The sequence below is a fragment of the Odocoileus virginianus genome, chromosome 8 (assembly GCF_023699985.2).
Source record: "Odocoileus virginianus isolate 20LAN1187 ecotype Illinois chromosome 8, Ovbor_1.2, whole genome shotgun sequence".
Taxonomy (NCBI): domain Eukaryota; kingdom Metazoa; phylum Chordata; class Mammalia; order Artiodactyla; family Cervidae; genus Odocoileus; species Odocoileus virginianus.
This window is the reverse complement of record NC_069681.1, coordinates 37,172,110-37,194,012: the sequence shown is the minus strand read 5'-3', so window position 1 is coordinate 37,194,012 and position 21,903 is coordinate 37,172,110. Positions and strand designations below refer to the sequence as shown.

Genomic DNA, 21,903 nt, shown 5'->3' with positions numbered 1-21,903 from the left:
GTGCTCAGTGTGAAGAAAAACGCTTACCCACCCCAGTCATTATTACAGTCAGTGTTGGAGGGTGAATGCGGAGCTGAGGGGCGGCCCATTGGGTGATAATGGGCCTGTCAGTCAGATGATGCTCTTCTACTCCCAGTTCCTCACTAGGTCCCCATTTTGCTCAGAGTGAGACCAAAGCCTGGCATAGTCAGGCCCCTCGCCTACTCTGACGTCATCTCATCTGTCATCTCCCTTGTCGGCTCTGTGGTGGTCATCCAGACCTCCCTACTGTTTCTGGAACATAGCTGGTAGGCGCCTGACCCCAAGGCCTTCGCACTAGATGGTTGTCCTTGGCAAACTCTTTTCCTAGCTAGACACCTGCATGGTGAGTCCTCACTTTGTTCAGGCGGGTCTTTGCTCAGGGAGGCCCTTGACCATCTTGTTTAATACTGAAAGCCCCACTGCTCCTGACCCGCCGCCCAGCAGCTCTCCCTTTTACCTCCGATACTTATGTCTGACTCCTGTTGCTATAATGTCAGGTGCCACGAGGGACTGAGGTTTTTGTTTGTTTAGCTCACTTATGTGAGCTCACTTATATGTAGAACAGTGCCTGGTGCCCTGTAGTTGCTCATTAAGTTCTTGATTATTATAGTGGATTCTAATATTCATTAAAGTGAGATTCTAGTTAAACAAAGCAGTTCTAATTTTGTTGTTGTTGACCAAAAAAGTTTTAAGTGTTTGTGCTAGTCGCTGTGTTACCCCATTTTCCTTGTGTTCTGTAGAGTAGGTATGCCCTTTGGACTGGCAAGGTTAGTGCCAGTGTTTTTCAGGTGGCTTACCCTCTATAGAGTGAACTTGATTGTTCATTTTACAGATTGTTAATCTGTACTTGACTGTTGCCTTCTTTAGCTCACTTTTCAGCTTCTGTGACTTTTTTCATCTGAGTAGATGACTGAAGCAGACAACTGTATTTTCAACATTGTATTCATGAGAGTTCAGTTGTGGTTCATGGGAAGGTAATTTGTTATTTGTTTGTTTGTTTTTAGGTGCTGAATGTGGAGTAAATGCAGATGTTGAGAAGCATCTGGAATTGGGCAAGAAACTCCTTGCAGCTGGACAGCTCGCAGATGCGTTATCTCAGTTTCACGCTGCAGTAGGTTTGTATCTTGGAGTCAAAACACTCAGTGGCCGTCTTAGTGAATTCTAACTTGTAGCTCTTTTTTGGGATAACGTTTAAAATAAATAGTATTTACTGTTTGAGTAAAGTATTTTAAAATGTTTACAGGATTCTGGGTGAAATAGATTAAGAAACTAAATACACAACACTTGAGTACATATGGGTCTAACATGAGAAAATTTTCAGTGTAATCGAGACTTAATAGTCATCCCTAGGTGGCCTCAGGGGATTGCTTCCAGGACCCCCTTGGATGCCAAGATCTGTGGATACTCAAGTCCCTCATATAAAATGATGTAGTATTTGCATGTAATCTACACACATCCTTCCATATACTTTAAATCATCCCTAGATTACTTATAATACATAATGTAGTGCAAATACTATGTAAATGTAATGCAGATGCTCTGTGAATATCTGTGGAGCAAGTTTTTTCCCAAATATTTCATATCTGTGGTTGTGGAACCTGCAGGTACGGAGGTACTGTATATATATATTTCTGCCTTCTGAAACAGATGTCACTGAATACAGTTTAATTTTCTCGATGATTTGAGAGCAATGATGTAATAGTTACTTGGAGGCCTTTGGGGGAACCCTGCAGTTCATTGCCTGTTTATTGTTGGTTAGACTCCCTCCACCCCTTAATCTGTTACTTTTTATTTCTTGCTTGTGTCTGCCTGTAGCATCAACTGTCTTTGTAGTATTTAATCTTACAGGACTGTGAGAGATGAGATGACCAGAGTAAATGTTAATAGGTGTGAATGAGGTCTTATAGATTTTCGTATAAGTCACTACATAAGCTTTTTGACATTGCTATTCTTCATTCCTTTTAAATTTACTTATATATTCTCACCTTTATTTAGGATGGTTAAGAGTGACAAGTGAACCTGCAGAGTAAGGAGTGGTGTATTTTTAATCAGATACAGTTCTGCTCACTAGAAGAATTATTCTATTGTGATTTACTATATAAGCAAAAAGTAGTTAGGTTTTGGCTTGGTGATGTTTTTCTTCATGCTTTTTAGATTTTTATTACTGATGTTACTAACTCTCTGGAATAATAGGAAACCCAGATTTTAATCATAGCTTTGCTGCTTGATAATTCTGTGACATTGGTCAAGTCATGTAAGAAAATGTAGACTTAAATTAGAAGTGACCTGCATGTTCCCAGCAGTTTTTACCCTGCCACTCAAAAAAGGACATTCTGAGAAGATCAGATGAGAGAACTGTGTATAAAGATTTCTTTGAAAATAGGTGACAATCACATATGTAAGGTATATAGAAATATTGTGTCTTTGAAAATTAAGACTTTTCTAAAAGCAGAGTTAGTATGTTAATAGGGTTTTCTTAACTATGTGAACTTTTGATGATTAGCTGACCTTGGAAAGTCACAGTTAGTTGGCATGACAGTTTGCACTAGTTACTTTTCACGAGAGACCTTGTACTGTGTGACCGGGTCACTCCCAAGTCCACACTTTTTCCAGTGATTTGAGTTGTCTTCAGTGCTACAGCATGACAATTAACATTTTTTCAGTTATTACCTTAGATAATGCAAGTCTTAAAAAAATATTTTCTTGCTACTATGAGAATAGTTGCAGAAACATGTACATCTACTTATTTTGTACTTTATTATTTGCTTTCATTAATCTCACAAATTAATAGGAACATTAAGGGCCATGGCATATTGTTAGCATCATTTAAAATGACTTGCCTATTTTTCTTTAGCTTCACTACCACACAAGAATTCCACAGATGGCTCTTCCCCAAAAATACCCAATAAAATATTTATTGTCTACACTGAAAGACATAAATTAGTAATGCTAAAACATGGTAATTTATTTGTGAAATTCAGAAAAGGGAGAAAGTGAGACACTGCTAATGCATTCAGAATTTGAATAGTAAAGTCATTCTCTTCATGATAATTTGGCAAGTAGCAGTGATTCTCAAATGGTACACTTAGTATAATTTGAGGAAGACCTGAATGTTTTGAGACTTTCACTGTTTTAGTTTATATAAAACACTGATATTTTATAATTAACCGTAGATAAGAGAGTTTAAATTATAGTTGATGGGAATATATAGTAGGTAAGGATGGGGTGATGTAGTATCATGGCCTGTTGAATCTCTTTAAGAGATATTTGTTTATGAGAAGAGAACTATAGGTCTTGTATTTCAGTTGTTGTATTTACCAAACATCAAATTCAGTGTGGCCATGTTGACTGCTTCAGATAACCGGTAAGGTAGTGAGAGCCTCTTGCAAACAGTGAGTGAGCCTAGGTCTCCTGACTTCTAGACCAGCAAGTTGTGCAGTTACTGTAGTTACTGCTGCAGATCAAAAGATCAAAGAACTGTGCTGCTGTAAAAGGTACAATTTTTTTTTTGTGTGGTAAAATATCACCCATAATTTCATTTCAGTTCACTCGCTCAGTCGTGTCCAATTCTTTGCGACCCTGTGGACTGTAGCACATCAGGCTTCGCTGTCCGTCACCAACTTCCGGAGCTTACTCAGCTCATGTCCATCGAGTCGGTGATGCCATCCAAACAGCTCATGCTCTGTCGTCCCCTTTTCCTCACACCTCCAATCTTTCCCAGCATTAGGGTCTTTCCCAATGAGTCAACTCTTTGCATCAGGTGGCCAAAGTATTGGAGCTTCAGCTTCAGCATCAGTCCTTCCAATGAACACCCAGGACTGATCTCCTTTAGGATGGACTGGTTGGATCTCCTTGCAGTCCAAGGAACTCTCAAGAGTCTTCTCCAACACCACAGTTCAAAAGCATCAATTCTTCGGCACTCAGCTTTCTTCCTAGTCCAACTCTCACATCCATACATGATCAGTGGAAAAACCATAGGCTTGACCAGATGGACCTTTGTTGGCAAAGTAATGTCTCTGCTTTTTAATATGCTGTCCAGGTTGGTTATAACTTTTCTTCCAAGGAGCAAGTGTCTTTTCATTTCATGGCTGCAGTCACCATCTACAGTGATTTTGGAGTCCAAGAAAATAAAGTCTGTCACTGTTTCCACTGTTTCCCCATCTATTTGCCATGAAGTGATGGGACCAGATGCCATGATCTTAGTTTTCTGAATGTTGAGTTTTAAGCCAACTTTTTCACTGTCTTCTTTCACTTTCATCAAGAGGCTCTTTAGTTCTTCTTCACTTTCTGCCATAAGTGTGGTGTCATCTGCATATCTGAGGTTAATGATATTTCTCCAGGCAATCTTGATTCCAGCTTGTGCTTCATCCAGCCCAGTGTTTCACATGATGTACTCTGCATATAAGTTAAATAAGCAGGGTGATAGTATACAGCCTTGACATACTCCTTTTCCGATTTGGAACCAGTCTGTTGTTCCATGTCCAGTTCTAATTGTTGCTCTTGACCTGCATACAGATTTCTCAGGAGGCAGGTCAGGTGGTCTGGTATTCCCATCTCTCAAGAATTTTCCACAGTTTGTTGTGATCCACACAGTCAAAAGCTTTGGCATAGTCAATAAAGCAGAAATAGATGTTTTTTTGGAACTCTCTTGCTTTTTCGATGATCTAGCAGATATTGGCAATTTGATCTCTGGTCCCTCTGCCTTTTCTAAAGCCAGCTTGAACATCTGGAAGTTCACTGTTCACGTATTGCTGAAGCCTGGCTTAGAGAGTTTTGAGCATTACTTTACTAGCGTGTGAGATGAGTACAGTTGTGCAGTAGTTTGAACATTCTTTGGGATTGGAATGAAAACTGACCTTTTTCAGTCCTGTGGCCACTGCCGAGTTTTCCAAATTTGCTGGTATATTGAGTGCAGCACTTTCACAGCATCAACTTTAGGATTTGAAATAGCTCAACTGGAATTCTGTCACCTCCACTAGCTATGTTGGTAGTGATGCTTCCTAAGGCCCAGTTGACTTCACATTCCAGGATGTCTGGCTCTAGGTGAGTGATCACACTATCGTGGTTATCTGAGTCATGAAGATCTTTTTTATATAGTTCTTCTGTGTATTTTTGCTACCTCTTCTTAATATCTTCTGCTTCTGTTAGGTCCATACCATTCTGTCCTTTATTGTGCCCATCTTTGCATGAAACGTTCCCTTGGTATCTAATTTTCTTGAAGAGATCTCTGGTCTTTCCCATTCTGTTGTTTTCCTCTGTTTCTTTGCATTGATCACTGAAGAAGGCTTTCTTATCTCTCCTTGTTATTCTTTGGAACTCTGCATTCAAATGGGTATATCTTTCCTATTCTCCTTTGTTTTTCCACTTCTTTTCTTTTCACAGCTGTTTGTAAGCCCTCCTCAGACAACCATTATGCCTTTTTGCATTTCTTTTTCTTGGGGATGGTCTTGATTACTGCCTCCTGTACAGTGAGTGTCAGGAACCTCTGTCCATAGTTCTAAAATATCACCCATAATTTAGTACATTGCTTTAAACTGACTATATAAAAAATTCATTAAATGTTTATACTTCCAAAATTCTAAATTTCATAATGTACTTTATCTTTTTAACGTTTCCTATTAGAAATTGATGTTAGAGTTTGTAATACAATTTGGGTAGTGGCATCAGGTGTATCAATGCATCATTTTTTATTATAATGTTATAGCTGACAGTATTTATGGTTGTGATATCCTTTTCTCATCTTCATTTTTGAAAAATTACATGGTTTGCATTTTGAAAATTACTTAAGCATGGTATATTTTATAAATACATTTTTGCACAGAAAAATGTTTATGTATTAAAACTCAGTAGCAGCACAGATAACTATAGTACAGATCTGTTGGTGATGTGGTTTGAAATGTTTTTGCATCTGACATATAGATATTTTTTGGCAGGAGTTTTATGATTTGGAAGTGTTTGGGTTGGAAACAGTGTGACTTAAGAAGAGTGTTGGTGTCACTTTTTAAATAGTCTTCTGAAACAGTTATATCTATTTCACTTTTTTTTAATGTTTGTTTTTTGATTTGGTTGCATCAGGTCTCAGCTGGGGACACATGGGATCTTCACTGGGCACGCAGGTTTAGTTGCTCTGTGACATGTGGGATATTAGTTTCCTGACCAGGGATCAGAGCCACATCCCCTGCATTGCAAGGCCGATTCTTAATCACTGGACCACTAGGGAAGTCTCGCCTCTGTTTCATTTTTATGAAGTAGTCTGGCACAAGTTTTGTTTAGACATTTTTTTTTTTTTTAGACATTTTATCCTTAAGAAACCACAGTGCAGTTTTCCTGCAGTGAGGATGCCCTACCTCTCATTTCTGCAGCATGGTCTTAACGTGGATAGTGACTCCTAGGGTCTGAAAACATTTCTTTGGTAGACCTTGCAGAATGTATTACATATATCTGGCACGAATGAATGTCTAAAGTGGTGGATTAAATGGTGGACGTGAATGAAATGATAGATTTCTTCAGTTGCTTGGTAAGAAAACCAGTATCACACTTAACATAATTTTGCTAAATCCATGGCTGCGTTCATTTGGCACTGAAACATATTGTGGTGCTTTCTCATTGAATTTCAACTTCACTTGTGAAAAGGGGATGAACATTACTCTTGACATTTACACAAAAGGAAGCAGAGTATTCTAGTGACTTTCCCACGGTCACATTCCAGTGTAGAAGACCATAAACTTCTTAAGGATAGGTACGATCTTACTGTTGTTATTACTATTATTATTTTAGTCTCCGGTGGTGCTGAGTTAAAAGTTTGAATGAATGAAGGGATAGAGTTGGGTTAGCTGAGAGCAAGAATGAAAAGTTTATTTATTTATTTATTTATTTTAATTGGAGGCTAATTATTTTACAATATTGTGGTGGTTTTTGCCATACACTGACATGAATCAGCCGTGTGTATACATGTGTTCCCCATCCTGAACCCCCCTCCTGCCTGCCTCCCCATCCCACCCCTCTGGGTTGTCCCAGTCCACCAGCTTTGACTGCCCTATTTCGTGCGTCAGACTTGCACTGGCGATCTATTTCACATATGGTAATACACACATTTCACTGCTAAGGAATGAAAAGTTTTCTGTGCTTCCGCAAGGGTGGTGTTCTTTCTGCCTCCGGCTGCCCCTATTTACAGCATCATTGGTAATTGGCTTTCTGATGTTTTTCTCCAGATAATAGTTGCATTTTCTTTATTAGGGCTAATTTTCTCATATTTGAATTGTTTGACAGTTTTAGGATTAGACTTTCATTTCTCATATTCAAATTTTGAATAAACTAGTAAAACACTTTGACATGTTTTCTAATGAAGTCTACATTTGGAAGTTTTCCATATGTAGACTTGCATATGATTTATATAATGAACTGTATTGTATTTGGATGGATAATAGGGAAAGTTATTTTCAATGTTATCAAATCTTATAATGTGAGAAACTAAGCATGTTTCTTAAGCCAATTCTTGTTCAGCTGCTCCTTTATGTATAATGATATAGAAACGGGCACTGGTTCTCGGAACTGACAGTATTTTAAGATGAAGACCCAGGAGAGGCTGTTTTGATTTGCCGTTTAAGTGATCCTGTATCACTGATCACGTTGATTCTTGGATATGCTGAACCATTGACATTTGATTCCTTATTTTTAATAGGTTCAGGGTTATAAATTGGGCTTCCAATCCCATTTCATATCTTAAAATACCTAAAAACTGAATAGTAAAATAAGTGAAAGTGAATGCCCCCAAAATATTTTATACAGAGACTTTATATAGACTTTAATAACAAGCTTTTTCATACATAATCTTCTCTGATGGTTTTTCTGCATAAAAACATTTAGCCATTTTTTTCCCTGACTGCCTCATTCTTTCACTGTTTTATTATAGTAAAATATACAAATCAGAATTTACCGTTTTTAACCATTTTTAAGCATGTGGTTCATTGGTATGAAGTGCATTCGCATTGTGGTACAACCATCACCCCCATCCATCTCCAGAACTTGTTCATCATGTCAGAATGAAGCTCTGTGCCCATCATGAAGTTGTTTCCCATTTCTAATCCCCCTCTCTTCTCATACCTTGGCAGCCACCACTCTAATATCTCTCTTTAAAAATTTGATCACTCCCAGTACCTCATAGAAGTGGAAACATAAAATATTTGTCTTTTGTGTCTGGCTTATTCCACTTAGGATAGTGTCTTCAGGGTTCATTTACATTGTAGCATTTATCAGAATTTTATTCCTTTTTAAAGGCCAAATAATATTCCATTGTCTGTATATACCGCATTTTATTTATCCACTTGCCCACCAGTGGACATTTAGGTTGTCTCTACCATTGGGCTGTTGTGAATAATGCTGCTCTGAATATAGGTATATAGTTATCAGCTTTCAATTCTTTTTCTTCAAGGTTATACCTTAATAGTTTGTACCGCTTAGTCCCCTATCTCTATATTGCCCCTCCCATCTTCCCTCTTCCCACTGGTAACCATTAGCTTGTTCTTTGTATCTGTGAGTCTGCTTCTTTATATCTGTGAGTCTAGTTATAGTCACTAGTTTGTTGTATTTTTTAGATTCCATATATGTGATATTATACAGTGTTTGTCTTTCTCTGTCTGACTTACTTCACTTAGCATAATGCCCTCCCAGACCATTCATGTTGCTGCAAATGGCGGGATATCATTCTTTTTTACACCACATCTTCTGTATCCATTATCTGTTGACGGGCACGTAGATTGCTTCCACATCTTGGCAGTCAGCTTTCATTTCTTGTGAATATGTATACCTAGAAATGGAATTGGTGGTTCAGTGGCAGTTTTGTGTTTAGTTTTTGAGGAGCCTTTATACCACAGTAGCTGCACCATTTCACATTCCCTCCTGCAGCGCACGAGGGCTCCCCCCTCCGCTTCCTCGCTAATGCCTTCCCCCTTGCCTTCTCTGCTCCCTCCCCCCTTCTCCTTCTCCTCCTTTTCCTCCCTTTCCCTTCCTTTCCTCTTTCTCTTCTGTCTGCTTACCTTCTTTCAGATGTTGTTACCGACTCTCCCCTTGCTCTCTGGCCTCGCTCTCCTTTCCATTCTCCTTCGTCCGGTGGGCCGTACCCTTACTTCGTCACTGCCATTTTAGTTGGAGTTTGGGAAAGAGCAGGGGTTGCACATTCAGTGTATCATTGTAATTGGGAGTCTGTAGTATTCTAAAATCCTGTGAATCAGTGTAGAGTCCATATTCTCAATCAGTATTTCACTTAAGAAAATTTCAACAAAGACAAACACAATTGCATACTTATAAAAGTTGAGTTGAATATAGTTAATATTCTAGATCAGAAGTTGGCAAACTTTTCCCCTAAGGGGCCAGATAATAAATATTTTAGGCTTTGTAGCTGTATAGTGTCTATATTTTTCTATTTTTGGACAGCTCTTTAAAAGTGTAAAAAATATTCTTAACTTAATCTGTGGCTTGCTTTTGGCTTAAAGGCTACAGTTTGCTGAGCCTCTGTTCTGGATTTATTTGCAGTGATCTTGTCAGGCAAAGTGACCCAGTACTGATGAAGAAGTTCTTTTCTTAATGCTTCTCTTGGTAGAAGTGCAAGCTTTAATACTGTTATGGTGATTTGGTTTTTTTGAATAAAGTACTGCAAGTTAATATTTATTATTTTAATTTTCAGATGGTGACCCTGATAACTATATTGCTTACTATCGGAGAGCTACTGTCTTTTTAGCTATGGGCAAATCAAAAGCAGCACTTCCTGATTTAACTAAAGTGATTGAATTGAAGATGGATTTCACTGCAGTAAGTGCACCTAAACTTTCTTAAAAGGAAAACTTAAGGAAACTTGGAAGAGATAATTTTTTTCTTAAGGTGAAAATTGGCATGCTAGGCATAACTGGAGGATGTAGAAAGCCACTGTGATGTCGTGGACTGGGCAACAAGAGAAATTCAGTCCTCGGAGTCATAGGTATGTGTGAAGGAGGCACAGTGGAGTGGGACATTAGGTGATTTTTAGAAGCATTGCAGGCAGATTCTTTATCGTCTGTGCTACTAGGAAAGCCCAGGAATACTGGACTGGTAGCCTGTCCCTTCTCCAGGGGATCTTGCCAATCCAGGAATCGAACAGGGATCTCCTGTGTTGCAGGCAGATTCTTTACCAGCTGAGCTACCAGAGAAGCCCAGAAGTGTGGCAGTGATGTCAGCTTTGTGGTTTAGAAAGGTATCTGTGTGGAGGATGGGGTGTAGGCTGGGAAATGAACTGATGAAGAAGCTGTTGAATTAAGAGGCTGTCAGGTGACTGATGGCAGTTTCAGTCAAGGCTGTAGTGGGAAGAATAAAGAAGAGGGAGCAACGCAGTTAAACAGTGGTCTGTGATGAGGATGCACTGTGAGTTAGACAGAGTCCTGCCCTGAACCAACACTCAAGCTTCAGAAGTGGAGGAATTTATGGTCTAATAGGATATCTTGACAGTTGGCAGGTCACTGTAATGGCTTAAAATAATAGGACCCAATTATATTGTCTAAAATTAATTTGGCAGTTCATTTTTGTGTTTGTGTCCTGCTGTAATCCAGAAAGGATTTGAGATGACTGATTAGATGTGGGTGAATGTTTGGTTTGAAATAATTGTATTATTTTAAGATAGAATTCGCAAGTGTCAAATTTTGTTTATTACTTTACCCAACTAAGCATAACTGTCCACAAAGGTTAAGTAGCTTATTTTCCTAGTATTATAGTATTTATTAGCCAGTTGAAGTGGCTTTAATTTTGCTTTTTATGTGTGTTGTTGCATTTAACAAAGGATTAGGGAAATTTTTATGTACTGTGAAAGTAATAATATGTCTTAGTCGAATATTGGTGTGGTTTCTGTCTATGGTAGATGTTCATCATCAGAGAGTTGCTATTCTTGGAAGAGATGGGACTGTGCACATTAGAAGAGGAATATCAGAGTTAAAGAGGCATTGTTATTCTGGTTGTGGCGGAGTAAATATGTGCATTAAGAGTTAATAAAAAACAAAAACTATGTCCAGAGCTTTGATTGGTAAAGTCCCAAGTTACACAAGTTTTTTTAGAATTACAAAAAGTTATTATAATGGCTTAAAATACTTTTTAAGTGAGATATAACTCACATATGGTCAAATTCACCCTTTTTAAAAGTGTACAATTTGGCAGCTTTTATTGTAGTATATTCACAAGGTTCTGCAAGCATCACTATTCTCTAGTTCCAGAACATTTTTATTAGCCCTAAGGAAGCCCTGTTCCCATTAGCTGTCACCTCCCATTTCTGTCCTAGCCCTTGGCAACCACTTCTCTCACTTCTCTGTCTCTCTGGATTTGTCTGTCTTGGATATTTCACACGAACAGAATCATACAACACATCGCCTTTTGTGTCTGACTTCTTTCATCTAGTGTAATGTTTTCAGGGTTCATCAACATTGTGGCATCTGTCAGTACTTCGTCTCTTTTTATGCCTGAATAATTTTCTATTGTATGGACATATCATATTGGCTTCTTAATTTATTAGTTGATGGGACTTTGGCTTGTTTCTACTTTCTGGCTGTTGCTTTGAGCATTCATGTGCAAGATTTTATTTATTTGATATAGTAAAAAATATTTTTAAGGAAGCAGACTCTAACAAAATTTATAAATAGTCATTGGTTCCAGGAATTATTCTCAGAGGGCCAAGTCATATGGCTATAAGAAAAATTAGTATTTGATTAGCTTATTTAGTTTTATTCTTTGGGTTTAAAGAAAATTTAGTATACTCAGTATACTCTTTTTTTTTTTTTTTTTTTCTTTTTTAGGCAAGATTACAGCGAGGTCACTTATTACTCAAACAAGGAAAACTTGATGAAGCAGAAGATGATTTTAAAAAAGTGGTAAGTTAAGTTCAGTTTTTATGTGGCTCTGCTAAGATTTATTTTGAGTGAACATACAGAACTTATTTTTTTTATCTATTAAGACATTTTAATAGTTTTATACCTGAAAAGGAAAATTGTTTGATTTGTGTATGTAAGAATCATAGTTCCTGAATTAATATTTAGTGGATGACCTCAAAGAATCACTTTAACGGATGGAAGATAAAGTGTATGGAACAGGTAAGTAATCCTCGCTCAGTTTATACAGCTCATGTTCTGCTTTGTCCTCCATGAGATCTAGACATGTCAGCTGAGCTATTCTGAAAGTTGCCCGAGTGACCCAGGAAACCCTTTATCTGATTTGAAAGGGATAGTGAAACAGATTCTCAACAGGAAATTTTGTAATCAGCCAGGTAGCTACTTTACAAAGTGTAAATCATCTTGGATTTGTTGAGGGAGATGTTATAGATTACATGGAATTGAAGGGATTATACCCTGAAAAAGGATTTGAAGAGACACAGCTAGATGATGTCTTCATACCCTCATGGGGCTTGTTTTAAGACCCACTCATTTTGTTTCACATGGATTTGATTCTGGAGTGTTCTAGAAAAGAGATATTTATACACATGTATGTGTGTGTGTGTTTCATTATTTATTATTTGCATTTTTATAGTTTATCAGAATGCTTAGTTACTATGATGACAACCACTATGAAAATAAAAGTAAAACTTCTGTTTGCATAACCTTTGTCACAATACTCAGTCATATGCAGACAAATCCAGAACACATTAGATATTAATTGTATTGAATCAGAAGCTGACACTCATGGTCTTAATAAAATTCAGTGTCATTGTCAGCATTTTGCCATCATTTATCTTTTGTGCTTTATTGATTCCTCAAATCGAAAACCCTGTGGTACACTGTTCAGCATCGCACACCGGTGAAATCTGCCTGGAAGGCACCCGACAAATTGCCATTCTGACCCCATCTTTCGCTGAAACATGATAACTGATAGCAGCTCTCTGTCCAGAAGCCCCTGTGCCTTCAGAGGAGGCTCCATGCCCGCAGGGTGGTCAGCATGCCAGTAGTACAGAGTCTCTGGGTTAGACAGTCTGTAACAAATGGGAGGTTTCTCAGACTTTGAGCTTCATAGATCAAGTGCCATAGAAGAAGGCATCTCCTGACCTAAAGAGAGAGATGTGACAGGGAGGGAGGAAGCAAGTGCCTGGGCATCAATGGGGCAGGAGACCGTGTGTCTGGTCATCTGGGGAACCTGGAGCAAAATGCAGAGGCTCAGCACTGCCCCCTGCTGGCTGGACACTTGACCCTCGTGGACTGCTCTTCAGCCATGTTGGTATGCTCTTCTGCTTAAAATAAACAAACCAAAAGATTCAATGTCATTTTATGTTTGTCTGATATTCCCTGCTGCTTGGGGACTTGTCAGAGAGGAGGCTGAGGGACAGGTGGCAGGGAGTCAGTAGTGCTGGAGAAACTTTACCTGGCCCGGTCCTCTAGATACACAGCAAGTGCTGTGTAAACATTTGTGAAATGGATGAGTGATAAAACGTAATAATTAGTTTCCTTCTTTTTAATAAGTGCTAAACTTAGAGTTCTTTTTCCAGTTACAAAGACTAGAGTACTCTTTTAGAAATAACACAATTTAGAATAAAGCGTTAGCACAAATTAGTCCTTACTGGGCATTGGATGTATCCTTTCGGTAAAGTGTGGATGTATCTTGAGTAAATGTCTTTTCTGTCATCAGTATTAAAACCTCTCGGGAAGGAAAAGGGGATGTTCATGAAACTTCACACTTGTAATTGTTGTCTGACAGTCACACTTCTTCTCATGGGTTCTTAAACCTGCCCTCGCTGCTCTTGTCACAGCGTTCTTCCATGAGAATGTGCACCTGTACTGAATGATCTCTCCTTTTTATTTGACATTTTTATTGAGAGAATTATAGATTCCCTTGCAGTTGTAATTAATAGTACAGAGAGATCCTGTGTACTGTTTACTTAGTAACCCGTTTTCCCCAATGCTAATATCTTAGGAAACTATGATGTTGTAACCAGGATATTGACATTGATACAGTCTACCAGTATCTTGACTGTGTTAATGGATACAGGGAAAATTGTATAGAATTACATACAGATAAATGAATATTCATTTCTTAGATTCTTGTGTATTGATTTTGTATCCTGCAACTTTACCAAATTCATTGATTAGCACCAGTAGTTTTCTGGTGGCCTCTTTAGGATTTTCTGTATGTAGTATCATGTCCTCTGCAAATAGTGACAGTTTTACTTATTTTCCAGTTTGGATTCCTTTTATTTCTTTTCCTTCTCTGATTGCTGTGGCTGTGACTTCCAAAACTATGTTGAATAAAAGTGGTGAGAGTGGGCATCCTTGTCTTGCCCAGATCTCACAGGAAATGCTTTCAGCTTGTCACTGTTGCCTGTGATGTTAGCTGTGGATTTGTCAGATATGGCCTTTATTATGCTGAGTTATATTCCCTCTTATGCCTACTTTATGAAGAGGTTTTTTTTTTTTTTTGTTAATTATTAGTAAATGTTGAGTTTTATCAAAAGCCTTTTTATGCATCTATTGAGATGATCATATGGCTTTTATTCTTTAATTTGTCAGTGTGATATATCATTGATTTCAGATGTTGAAAAGCCCTTGTATTCCTTGAATAAATCCCACTTAATCATGGTGTATGATCCTTTTAATGTGCTGTTGGAGTCAGTTTGCTAGTATTTTGTTGAGGATTTTTGCATCTATGTTCATTATTATTTTTTCTTCATAAGATAGTGACCATGATAAATAAGAAATAAAGTATTGTAAAATAGGTAAAGGTTTGGCTGAAATGTAAAATACCAAAGAAGCGAAGGGATATCAAGAAACATGACAAAAGGAGGTAGGGAAGTAGCAGCAGCGTTCGGTTTCCATGTGTGACTGTCCTCGAACATGAGAGGGTAGCTGAGAAGTCAGCAACCTTGGGAAAAGAGTGAAAACCTTCATCTCACTTAACCCTCTTTGAAACTCTCCCGAGTTATAAGTTTCAATCTTTAGTTTGTTCCTCAAACTTCTTTCTTAAACCCTTTTGGAAGAATCTTCTCTTTCTCCTCCACCCCCCCCCCCCCCCCTCCCCTCCCCGCCCCACGAGGCCCCGATGACCTGAGCCCTCTGCTGTCTTCCCATCCCCATCGTCTGACCGTGGAGGGAGGCCGAGTCCTCCATCCTCACCCTTGCCCTCCCTCACCTGCCTGCAGGGAAGATTGTGTGGAGGAGGACAGACTCTACAGTTTGGGAGAGAAGAGATGCAAATTCCATCCAGAAGAGGCAGTTATCAAAAAACATCTACCTTTACCCAGAGCAAAGTGACAGTACACACACGTTTAATACTCCTTCCAGTGTGGTGTTTCATCAGAAGGATTCGACTACCCCGAGGATGGTAAATCAGAGACAAGCATGCCATGGCCCAGAGCAGAGCAGCTTCCTCAAACTGGACAATTTAGTCACGCAGGGAAAACCCACTGTCAGAGTGAGCTGAGGTTACCAGTTTGTAGTTAGCTATGAATATTTGGAGTCCTAGCCATTCCTTCAAAAACCAAAGATTAAAAAGACAGAAAAAATATATGAAGTGTCCTCTAAGAAACAAAATGGAGAAATGCAGACCCTTTACCAAAAATTAATATTCTTTTTTTTTCTTTAACTTTTTAGTTTTTATTTTATAACTGATTCAGTTATCCATGTGCACATATTCATCCTTCTTCATTTTATTTTCCTATATAGGAATATTATAATCACAGAATATTGAGTAGAATTCTGGAGAAGGAAATGGCAACCCACTCCAGTATGCTTGCCTGGAAGTTTCCATGGATGGAGGAGCCTGGTGGGCTACAGTCCACGGGGTCGCAAAGAGTCAGCCACAACTGAGTGACTCACTTTAATATATAAAATAGGTAATTCTACTCAAAAATTAATATTCTTAAGTTTTCTCATCTGCAGTGTTCTCTCCACCAGCTATGGAGGTGTTTTTTAGACATGAGTCCACTGAAAGGGAAAATGGTGTGATTGGAGAATTGAAGGAGAGACATTTCTAGAAATAACCTACGGGCGTTTGCACCTCACCCAAAATGGGAGAGAGCCCATTAACTACAATTTCCATCTTAGTAGGAACATTAGATTTCAGGAATTAAATATAAACTGTAATCTCAAAAATTTTTTATAAAAAGTCAGTAGTTTCTTAATGTAGGCACCCTTTTTTTTTTTTTTTCATGAGCCATTAGGCTTAAGATTTTTCCATCTGGAGGAAGAAACTGTTAAGAGTGACTGTGCTAGAGGCCCGGCTAGGGGCGGGAATGAGCTGTAAGCAGACACAGGGATCTTACTGAGGTGGCAGAAACGGTCTAGAACTGTGGGAATGGTTGCATGCTTCGTAAGTTTGTTAAAAATCATAAAATTGCACATTCAGAATGAGTGAATTTTACGATATATAAACTATACCTTGGTGAAGTTGTCTTTAAAAAAAAAAAAAGACAGTATACAAACCTCCTGAAACCACTTCATATGCCTTTTAAATAAACTGTTACTCTCTTATTTTTCTCTGTAAAGTCTTCCTTATTGTACCTCAACCCCTCTGGCATCAAATGTTTTCTTATGCCTCTAAAAAACTTCCCTTTCCTTCAGTTTCCCTATGCCTTTCAGTACTGTGGTACAATTATTTTATACTTAAAAAAGAAATTCTTAAGAAACATAACTAGAAAGCAAAACACATGAAGCTCAAGTGTTTCTGCAGAGCCGTATGTCAGAGAGTGAGAGCGGCGTTTCCCTTCATTCTCTCCCTCTTCACAGCCCGAAATCCAGTGCTTCCCGGGAAGTTGTGGCGCCCCAGGTCTTCCGACTCCAGCCCCACTGCCCGCCGTCGCGCATCACGCGGGTGGCAATAAAGATGCCTTGGCTGCTGCTTCCCACGGTGGTCAGCACCTGGGCTAGTCGTGGGGGGAGCCAGGTGTGCCCGTGTTTCCCTGCTGATCCCCCAGTAAACTTGAATGTTCGCAAAGTTCAGATCATTGTGTATATTATGATTATTAGTCTAAAAAAAAAAAAAAGCCCTGTTTAGTTTAATTTCTTCTTCTTGTTACAGCTCAAGTCAAATCCAAGTGAAAATGAAGAAAAGGAAGCCCAGTCCCAGCTTGTCAAATCTGATGAAATGCAGCGTTTGCGCTCACAAGCACTGGATGCCTTTGAGAGCTCAGATTTTCCTGCTGCTATAACCTTCCTTGATAAGATTTTAGAGGTAAGTTTTTTTGCTCTTGCAGCCGACAAGACTGACAGTTACTGCCTTTTCCTATGAGGTATGTTTATATGCTTTGACATGTTATATACCCCAAAAATCCTAGGTAGCATAAAATCAGATTGACTCTGGGGTTTTCCACTCTTAATTGAAAGATGGCATTTTTACAGAACAGAAGTTGGGACTGAAATTTTCAGTAAAATTACTGAAGGTGTGATGGAGTGGGTCTTGCATATTTTTATACATTGCTTGCTTTGCTATGTTTGCTATTGCATTTTTTGGGGGGTGGGGCAAGAAAACTCTATAGAGGTTAGATAATGGGGTAAAAGATAAAAGTTGGTTGCAGCAAAAGGAGAAATGATGTTTGGGAGGAAAGATGAGTGTTTAGAATAAGAAGTTTTTAGGGAAGAAGCCAGATGAAGAGTTGATACAATTTAGATGGTTCTAGATGCAGAAATCTACATCTGCCTCAGCAAGGACTTAATGACAGAGTGTGTGAGGGTATCAGAAGGAAGTCTAATAACATATTCAAATGGAAGCAATCATAACTCATATTTACATTTTCACAATGCTTTGTACAGTCTCGTTTTATCTTGGTGATAAACTCATTATGGGTGTAGAATGGCTACTTTCTGATAGTTTTATAGAGGAAATCATGTGAAGTGAAATTTCTAGTGGAAATTCCAGTGGAATTCACAGTTTACTAGATTATTTTGTTAATGCTTTATTAAGAAAACATAAAGTTATAATTCTTACCTTCTAGTAATTATCCATCTTGACCTGGCTCATTGTCCATGGTGTTTAATTTACGTACAGTGTCGATTTTGATATCTTCATGTGAAAAGTTGATGTAACTTTAAAACAGCTCTACGAAATATGTAAAGCCACTTACATGGGTCTTTTTGGTGGTGAGCTTTTGGATGTATATTTGGAAGGATAATGGTGGTTTACTAAACGTTGTCAACTTTTTGATAAAATGGAAATGGAGATACTTCAGCCTTCTCACATTTTTTTTCTCTCTTTTATTTTTGTGATATGAGGATTTAATTTCAAGGAGGTAACATTTTATAAAGTTAATTTAATTTAGTTACTAGTAGAATAAAAATATTTTGTGAACTTAGAACCTAGATTATATTTTTCGAGACTAGAAATTAGAATTGTTGATTAAGTATAAAAATCCAATTAGAGAATATTCTCTTCAAAATCAAAAATGCTTCACTGGAAACCACTTTCTAATAATAAATGCCCTGTTTTCTTATTGTCAGTGTTTTAGAATTATATAATTGACAGGGGTTTGGAAAAGGGACTTGTTAGTATGTGTGTATACACACACACACACACACACACACACACTCCTTACCCCACTGGAATATATTTAAGACATCTTCCGGGACTTCCCTGGTGATCCAGTGGTTAAGAATCCACTCGCCAGTGCTGGGGCCACGGTCAGTGCCTGGTCTGGGAAGATTCCACATGCCCTGGGGCAGCTAAGCAGTTGTGCCACGAACACTGAGTCTGAGCTCTAGAGCCCATGCGCTGCAGCCGCTGAAGTCTGCACACCCTAAAGCCCGGGCGCCACTGCAAGGAGAAGCCCTCTCACCACAGCTAGAGAGGAGCCTCTGCTCCCACGACTAGAGAAAGCGCGCAGGCAGCAGCGAAGACCAGTGCAGTCCCCTCCCTCCCACAGGAAAAAGACGTCTTTGGAGAAATTACTTGATCACATCTCATTATTTTTGTCACATTTAAATTGTATCAGACTTTTTAACATTGCTTACAATATAGAAGTCATCACATTAATTGAAGATGTTCTATGTTGATAAATGTGTAGATAAGATATGTGGAGTGCAGGTATGAATGTACATAATTTACTGTTTCTTTAAGTCTAGTTCTTTTATTTCTCAAGGTTTGTGTTTGGGATGCAGAACTACGAGAACTTCGAGCTGAATGTTTTATAAAAGAAGGGGAACCTAGGAAAGCGATAAGTGACTTAAAAGCTTCATCAAAATTGAAAAATGATAATACTGAGGCATTTTATAAAATCAGCACACTGTACTATGAACTAGGAGACCATGAACTGTCTCTCAGGTTAGTTCTAGTAACATACACATCTCAACATCTTTTTACTGTTTGCAGTAACAGAATACTCCCATTTTCTTTTTAATGTTAACTTTAATAAAATTAGGGTTAGGGCTTTTTTACATATCTATAATTTTGTGTTATTTCTAAGTTATTCTGCTTTTACATAGTTATTTTCATGAAGTATGCTCAGTAAGGTAAATAGGATAGCTACTACATTTACAGAAGCAAAATAGAGTGTTTAATATATTATCTCTACTTGAGTCATTTTTGAACTTGAATTAATTTATGTGTGCGCATAATACAATGCCATATGTAAAAGTGTGATAAATTATTAAGTCAGTGTTATAGACAAAAAATACATTTCGTTGTGATTTCTGTATTTAGTATGAAAAACCATTTATTAATTGTTTTGACTTGGAGTATTTTCCTTCTTTAAATACGTGAACAGTGAAGTTCGTGAATGTCTTAAACTTGACCAGGATCATAAACGGTGTTTTGCACACTATAAACAAGTAAAGAAACTTAATAAGCTGATTGAGTCAGCTGAAGAGCTCATCAAAGATGGCAGGTAAGGCTGTGGTTTGGGAGGATTCCACTTTCCCTCTGATGTCTGGTCATGGGCACAGAAGAACTGAACTACTTACTTTTTTAGTCCTGGAAGGTGGAGGATCTTAGATGGCATTGGGGCTTAACAAAACTATCACACTTACACACTTTTTGAATAGGGCAGAATACAGATGATGGTAACTGTATAGTATTCTTATCAGCAGATTTATTTATATTTTCCCAACTGTTTATTGAATTTCTCCTATGTCAGGTACTGACCACATACTGGGCAGGGAGGGAGGTTAGAAATGAACATGAAATTTAGTGTGGGAGATGGGCGTTTAAACTGAGTATTAAAAGGTACTATATTAATATATCTAAAGTGATGACGATGTATACAGAGTATGCAGACGTTTTCTCTCGGTATAGGATTCAGGGTTAATAGTTCTTTTGTTAAAACATTTGAAAAATATTGTATAATTTCTCTCTGGCTTCCACGGGTCCTAATGAGAAATCCATTGTCCATCTAATTGTTTTTTTCCCCCCTAAAGATAAGGTGTCATTTTCCTGGGACTGGTTTTAAGATTATTTCCTTATCTTTAGTTTTCAGAGGTTTAACTGTGATATATCTCAGCATGTATTTCTTTGTGTTTATACTGTTTGGAGTATCCTTAGCTTCTTGGATATGTGTGTTTATGTCTCTTGTCAAACTTGGCAAGTTTCCAGCTGTTATTTCTGGGAATCCCTTTTCAGCCCAGTTCTCTCTCTGCTTTCCTTCTAGGACTCTGACTGACATAAGTATTAGATTTTTTTTTTTTTTTAAGTTTTAGCCCCACAGTCCCTGAGGCACTGTTCATTTTTCTTTTCCATTTTCTCTGTTGTTGAGATTTAGTAATTTCTGTTGTTTGAGTTCACTGACCCGTTCTCAGCCCTCTGCGTTCTGCGGTTGAGCACATGCAGTGAGCTCTTACTTCAGTTTTTGTACTTTTCAGTTCTAGGCATTCTGTTTGGATTTCTGCATCTCCTGTTTCTTTGCTGAGGCTCCCCGTCTCTCTCTGCCGGGGCTCCCCGTCTCTCTGCTGAGGCAGTGTGTTTCCCATTCTCTTTAAGCTTGTTAAGTGCTTTGTTTGTGTCTTTCCTGTGGCTACTTTAAAATTTTTGTCAGATGATTCTAACATCTTTGTCCTCTTGGTGTTGGTTGGAGAGCCTGTTTCTTGGTATGATGATTAGTTTTTAATTGAAATCTGGATATTTTCATTTTATAAGATTCTGGTTTTTGATTCTTCTGTTTTGGGTGGCTTCTTCTGACATTGTTTCTGCAAAGTGAGCATGAGGGGCTGGAGGGTGGGCACCACCTCGTTAACTGGAAGATGAAGGTAGATGTTTCCCACTTGGCCTTTGTTGCTACTCAAGCTGTGGGATTCTCCTACTACTGCTTGGTGAGAGTTTGGGGGGCCCGGATCTGATCAGAGGTGAAAGTTCTGGCTCCCAACTTGATGTTCTCCAACACCACCTTGGTTGGGATGTGGACACACCTCATCAGAGGCTCACCAGAGAAGTCTTGCCTCTCCAGTTGACCTGCTGATGTTGGTGGGGGTTGGGACCATAATTTTCTTATCTGAGTCTTCTCATACTAAAAAAAGTATAATGTCCAGGGTACTTACACAAGTATCTAGCTAGAGGAGTTGGGGAAAGTACCTCTACTCCACCTTCCCAGAGGCTAACTTTTTTTTTTAAGTGAAGCACATTATTTTCTAACTGAACTTTCTTTTTGATGCAGAAAGTTTATTATGGTATCATTTATGTAAAGTTATGTAATATTTGTAATTGAACTTTTAATTTCTAATATTAGTTTCACATGTAGTTTTAAGAAATAAAGTGAGGTCTCACATACTCTGTATAGTTTCCCACCATGTTAGAAATCTATAGAACAACATCTCAATTAGGATTTTGACATTGATGGCTAGCTTTTGTTTTAAGAGTTATCTTTAAACCTGTATTTTAATAAAGCAGCATTTAAGTGTGAAGATTGTAGCACTTTTGGAATAATCTGCCACAGCGGCATGTAGATACATCTTGTAGTTTGTCATTACTGAGGAA

The 21,903-nt window shown here is 38.3% G+C and overlaps 1 protein-coding gene across 1 annotated transcript in view; it reads left to right on the top strand.

Moving 5' to 3' along the window:
* The window catches only part of DNAJC3 (DnaJ heat shock protein family (Hsp40) member C3), a 57,541-nt gene that overhangs the window by 20,469 nt on the left and 15,169 nt on the right, over nucleotides 1-21,903 (top strand). Inside the window, exons 2-7 of the mRNA XM_070471500.1 lie at nucleotides 1,026-1,136; nucleotides 9,704-9,828; nucleotides 11,829-11,903; nucleotides 17,029-17,181; nucleotides 19,082-19,263; nucleotides 19,706-19,825. Of these exons, the coding sequence (XP_070327601.1) occupies nucleotides 1,026-1,136; nucleotides 9,704-9,828; nucleotides 11,829-11,903; nucleotides 17,029-17,181; nucleotides 19,082-19,263; nucleotides 19,706-19,825 (766 nt within the window). The remainder of the gene's footprint in view (nucleotides 1-1,025; nucleotides 1,137-9,703; nucleotides 9,829-11,828; nucleotides 11,904-17,028; nucleotides 17,182-19,081; nucleotides 19,264-19,705; nucleotides 19,826-21,903) is intronic.